The sequence below is a fragment of the Octodon degus genome, unplaced genomic scaffold (assembly GCF_000260255.1).
Source record: "Octodon degus isolate 3935 unplaced genomic scaffold, OctDeg1.0 scaffold00111, whole genome shotgun sequence".
Taxonomy (NCBI): Eukaryota; Metazoa; Chordata; class Mammalia; order Rodentia; family Octodontidae; genus Octodon; species Octodon degus.
Genome location: NW_004524687.1, coordinates 3,722,272 through 3,727,895, shown reverse-complemented (window position 1 = coordinate 3,727,895; position 5,624 = coordinate 3,722,272). Strand labels below are relative to the sequence as shown.

The 5,624-nt window shown below is 42.4% G+C and overlaps 1 protein-coding gene across 1 annotated transcript in view; it reads right to left on the bottom strand.

Moving 5' to 3' along the window:
- The window catches only part of Cenpj (centromere protein J), a 65,879-nt gene that overhangs the window by 8,414 nt on the left and 51,841 nt on the right, over window positions 1-5,624 (bottom strand). The window contains exons 8-12 of the mRNA XM_023699169.1: window positions 2,348-2,419; window positions 1,918-2,028; window positions 392-532; window positions 235-319; window positions 38-158 (exon numbers count right to left, since the gene is read on the bottom strand). Of these exons, the coding sequence (XP_023554937.1) occupies window positions 38-158; window positions 235-319; window positions 392-532; window positions 1,918-2,028; window positions 2,348-2,419 (530 nt within the window). The remainder of the gene's footprint in view (window positions 1-37; window positions 159-234; window positions 320-391; window positions 533-1,917; window positions 2,029-2,347; window positions 2,420-5,624) is intronic.

Sequence of the window (5,624 nt, the reverse complement as noted above, 5' to 3'; positions counted from 1 at the left end):
AAAAAAAAAAAAAAAAGCAGATTTAGCAGGACCATACCGTTGTACTCTGACAACTGTGCCATCTGGGAAGATGCTTTCTTCTTGGCCATCAGCAAATAAGTTTTTAATGGTCTGGTCAGGAAATGTGATTTCTTTTCTTCCATCTGGGAAATGTTTTTCTATTTAAAAAAGGTCACTGTAAATACTTTCAAAGGAAGGGAAGAACTGACCGAGGGAGGCAGAGCAAGAGTGTACCTATCTGTCCACTTGGGAAATGCAGAACTTCAAGTCCTTCGGGGTACGTGGTGTGAGTGGTCTGGGCAGCAGCGTAGTAGTAGATCTGTAAAGACACAAGTCAGGACACTGTTCTCCCAAAACGGGCTACTGAGAAGAAACACACCAGGGAACATACCACTCTGTCATCTGGTGTGACCTGCTTCACATCACCATTAAAGAAAGTGACAGTGATGCTCTTCCCGTCCGTGCTCACTTCTTTCTGAGTTCCATTAGGAAACAATATAACCCGGTTCCCATTCTTATAAACCTTTTCCACCTAAAAGACACAAGATTATCAGTGGGTAAGAGTTCTTCCTGAAATCATATAACCACCGTAGGCCAAATTCTAAGTGTTTCCTTTGAAATTTTTTCATAAAAACATCTCAAAAGAAGAGAAGATCCTTTATTTCAGTAGGGGTTGCAAATTGGTGATTTTTAAAATTTGCTTAATTCCTTTTCTCTATTGGCTGGAATTCATCTGAATCAGAAAAGTTCAATGATTTGATGCCACATAGGACACTCAGGGAAAGCCTGATTGCTTCCTTTAACCATTACTCTCCATCCTCTCATTTCACAGGCCTATAATTCCTATTAAAATGAGTAAAGATACCTGAAAAGCAGATTCTCCATAAATCTAAGGAAAAAAGCCCTCATCACCTCCTCCTAGCAAACTCTGCTTTTGTCCTTTCCTTTCTTTCCCTTTCAGATGGGACACCCAGCTAGGCTGTTTTGCCAGATACTTTCCTAAGTGGGCTGCAGATGGGCGACTGAGACAAGAAAGCTTACTGAAGAGGGTCAGAAGCAGCTGTACAGGCTTTAAGCTCTGTTTGCCACAAGAACCAGTTTTAAGGGTAGCACTATATTCTGCCGGTTATACTGGTAAACTATAAATGGTAAGTAAATGACTGTTAGGAGTGCAGAGGTTCAAGCCCCATAGTTCTAAAGCTAAGGCCCCGCTAATATTATCAAGGTGCTTTCTGAGACGCTTGGGCTTGCAGTGATGTAAATAATCTTCACTGGAAGTCATGTGAAAGTACAGAACACACAACTATGTAAAGTGCATAATATCTGAGAGTAACTGTTAACTGTCATGTATTTTCTACACTATGTTTTGAAAAAATAAATAAGCACTTGCCTGGCAAGGGCAAGGGCCTGAGTTTAATACCTGGTACCGCAAAAAAAAAAAAAAAAACACTCCTACTTAAAATACTGTGAACAGGAATCCATGCTTCACCAGCACCAGCCTTGCACATCTTGTACTCACTGCATTTTTTATAGTGAGTACATCACAATCTTCTAATCTTGATCTAATGTTTATGATGTTTCATTTATCATGATAAACTACCGGGCATGGTAGGTAGGCAGGCAGGCAGACAGGATACACAGGTAAAACACACTTCACATGTGTACTGGGCTATACTATCATTCTACAATGTTCCCAATGACACAGTCACCCAACAGCATGGCTGTTACATGTATGCCTCCCTGCTAAGCAGCAGATGACCATACTTTAAGCATTTTCACTCTAACTCACATTCCTTTTTTACATCTTAAACACCTTTCCAGGGCTGGGGAGATGGCTCAGTGGAATAAGTGCTTCTCTGGCGAGCGCAAGGGCCTGAGTTCAATCCCAAGTTCCGCAAAAAAAAAAAAAAACAACACCTTTCCATCAAGATGACTGATTTCTTCTTGAACGTCGTCTTTTTCTTCCTTCTCTTTATATTCAAGATCTACAAAGTTGACCTCTTCAAGTGGCTTGCTAGGCAAGACAGCCTGTAAGATAAGACATCAGAGCAGTTAAAACCTATACTTATTTCCTAAGGACAGACCCTAAGGTTACAGAGCTCTAGGACCAGATTTTGTTATCATACAAAAACTACGTATTGGGGCCAGGGAGATGGCTCAGTAGAATAAGCACTTGCCTGGCAAGCACAAGGCCCTGAGTTCAATCCCCAGTTCTGCAAAAAAAAACCCCAAAAAACAAAAACTAGGTATTTATAATCCTTTATACGATGTTTATTAAAAAAAAAAAAAAATCAGTTTCAAGCCTGAGTCCCTATATTTGAATATGAAGAAATATAAAAATATTTACTTGTTTATCTGAGTTGCCTAAATCTTGAGGAGGTACAGACTTGGATCTTCGAGATGGGTTTCCTGTCAGAATATAATTGTAAAAGTTAGGTTCAATATTATACAATTTAATTTAAAATGTTAAACTTTTTAAAGTTAATAGTATAAACATTTCCTTTGTGAACTTTCTGCCCTTCCTCTTTTAATTAAGCAAATCTTTTTTCTTTAATAGTCTGTGTGAATTCTCCATTATATAAATTTAAATATTTACACAAGTATTTAAGTTTAGTATTTTCAGCTTATAATCCAGAGAAAAACTTGGGTCCAAATAACCTAAAAGACCGAAAGGTATTCTGGAGACAGTCACAAGAAACATTAGAGACTGGCATGGGATACAGATAAAGGAGACATCCAAGAATACGTAAGAGTATTTAGCTTAATCTAAGTGCTCTAGAGGCTGTGCCACACCAATAATGTCCTTAACCCATACATTATAAAAATAAGTACACACATGGCACCAGTAATAGATGAACTTTTAAGGAACAGTACCATGCTCATATTTTCTTCCTGTATGCTAATTAGTCATACTGTAAACATTCCCAACTTTGAAGGGTTTTGGTCAATTCCCAGAATCTGACTTGCATATCAAAGAGTAAAAAGGATGTTAAATGCTAAGGAGAGGAGCCGGGGAGATGGCTCAGTGTAATAAGTGCTTCCCTGGCAAGCACAAGGGCCTGAGTTCAATCCCTGGTTCCGTCAAAAAAAAAAAAAAAAAAAATGCTAAGGAGAAAGGCCCAGAGAACAGAGGCAGAGTCCACCCGGAGACCATCAGACCTGCAGGGGGGGCTGTGTGGTACCAAAGGAAACAGCGCCACCTCTGCTGCACCATGTGGAATCCCTGTTGTGGGCCCCAACCTTCCAGGTGTCAGCCAGTTCCTACACTTCAACAAGATGAAACTGGTGTGGGCAGTGGTAGGAATGATGAGTAAGGACAGAAGAGAAAAGGTGCTAGGAGAAACACCGAGGTCTGGCTTGAGCCAGTGAGTACACAGTGGCCAAGGTTCTGGGCTAACGGGTGCTTTGTTTAGAGAGGACACAGAAAGAACATCTTTTAGATCTCAGGGCATGTGTGTAAAGTACTCCATCTCCAGAGACAGGACTAATATTCCCATTTTATACAAGAGAAAACTGAGGCTGTATGAATAACTTGCCAATGGAGTCAACTAGTAATAGGCAGGAATAAGATTAAGCCTTGCCACTTCATTACACATCAAATTTACTTGTCAGGTTTATCATGAACATAAACGTGAACCCTCAAAAGTGTCTACAGCTCAGAATAAGTGAGCAGAAGCATGCAGTGATTCCTGGGGCAGGCATACTGTCTGTAGGACCATGAAGCACTTCAGCTGACACTTGAGAGTAGTAAAGAACAGGCTAATGAACAGTGCTGACGCAGATCCCGTAGGGGCAGGTTATGCAGGAAGACTTAAGCCTACCAGGTACCAGGTGCAGTTGTGTACCCTGTAATTCCCGCATTCTAACAAGTTGAGCAAAGAGAACAACAAATTCAAACCAAGCCTGGGGAATTCTGGGGACCCTGTCCAAAAAAATAAAAAGGATTGTGGATATAGTCCAGTTCAAAGGCCCAGGGCTCAATCACCAGTACCTCAAAAAATCAAAATACAGTATCATGAAGGAGAAACCTGAAATTCAGTTATGTTAAAATGTAAGTATCAAAAAGCACTATGGGAGGCCGGGGAGATGGCTCAGTGGAATAAGCGCTTCCCTAGCAAGCACAAGGGTCTGAGTTCAATCCCCGGTTCCACCAAAAAAAAAAAAAAAAGCACTATGGGAAGTAAAAAGATGCCAGGTGTAGTGGCACAGGGCTGTTTAATCCCAGCACTAACAAGGCTGAGGTAGAAGCGTCTCTTTGAGGCCAGCCTGGACAACTGACAGAGAACCTCACTCTAAAAAGACAAGTTACATACCACATCTGTGATACATGTGGCTGTAAGAATAGAAAGGGGAAGCTTCTTGTGAATCGCTAAAAAGACAAACCCATAGGACAATGGGTAAAAATGTGGACATGCTCCTTCCTGAAAGATGACATCTAGATAGCTACTAAGCACAGAAGACTCTGTTTGGCTAATAATAAGGAAAACACAAATTAAAATTCCAGTGAGAGACTCTTACTCCTCTATGTGCCTAACAAAAGTTCTGAGTGTAACTGTAGTAAGTACTAGACAAAGAATAAGCAAAACAAGTGCTTTCATGACTACTGAGAGTATACATCATTTTGAAAAATATGCTAGCAAAATTTACTAGCATTAAAAATGGTTTTCAAAAAAAAATGGTTTAAAAAAAAAAATGGTTTTCAAAGCTGGGGAGATAGATCAGTAGAGTAAGTGCCTGCCTGGCAAGCGAAGGGTCCCGAGTTCAATCCCCAGTACCGCAAAAAAGAAAAAAATTGATTTAAGTCAAGGATAGTGGATTCATGCTGGTAACTCCAGCACTCTGGGAGGCTTATGGCCAGAAGATCACTGGAACACAAGTTCAAGCCCAGCCCAGCCCAGACAATGTAATTAGACCTTGTCTCTGAAAGTGGGTGGGTGGCAGGGGATGTGGCCCAGCAAGAAGACCCTGAGTTCAGTCCTCAGTACTGAAACAAAATTTACACCAAGTCCCCCATTATTCCACCCCTAGGTAGTAGGTATAGAGAAATGCATGTACCAGAAATAGCCAACAATGCTCAACACACCATTGCTTAACACCTGCAAAACTTGATAAAAGTGCACTTATTGACAGAAAGTGACAACACTTCAGTATGTTCATAAGTGAATGCTAGACCCAGAGTGCAGGCCCAGCGAGTGAGTGAGACAACCGAGGCCGCGGGATCCTGAACAGACTCAGAGCGCAGGCCCGGGGAGTGAGTGAGACCACCGGGCCCTCCGGATCCTGAATAGACCCAGAGCGCAGGCCCCGCGAGTAAGTGAGACAACCCAGGGCTGCGGGATCCTGAACAGACCCAGAGCGCAGGCCCCCTGAGTGAGTGAGACGACCCAGGGCCGCGGAATCCTGAACAGAGCGCAGGCCCGGCCAGTGAATGAGATGACCCAGGGCCCGGGGATCCCCATTTGACCCAGGCTGCATGCAGGCCCAGCACGAAACCCTTCAGCAGAACTCCCTGCAAAGAGGCTAGAGGCAAGACCCACCCAGCTGATTCAGGAGCAGAACACCTTCCCAGAGAGACACAAAGGGTTCAACTCTAACACCTGCAGCAGAAAGAAGTGGAGCACAGC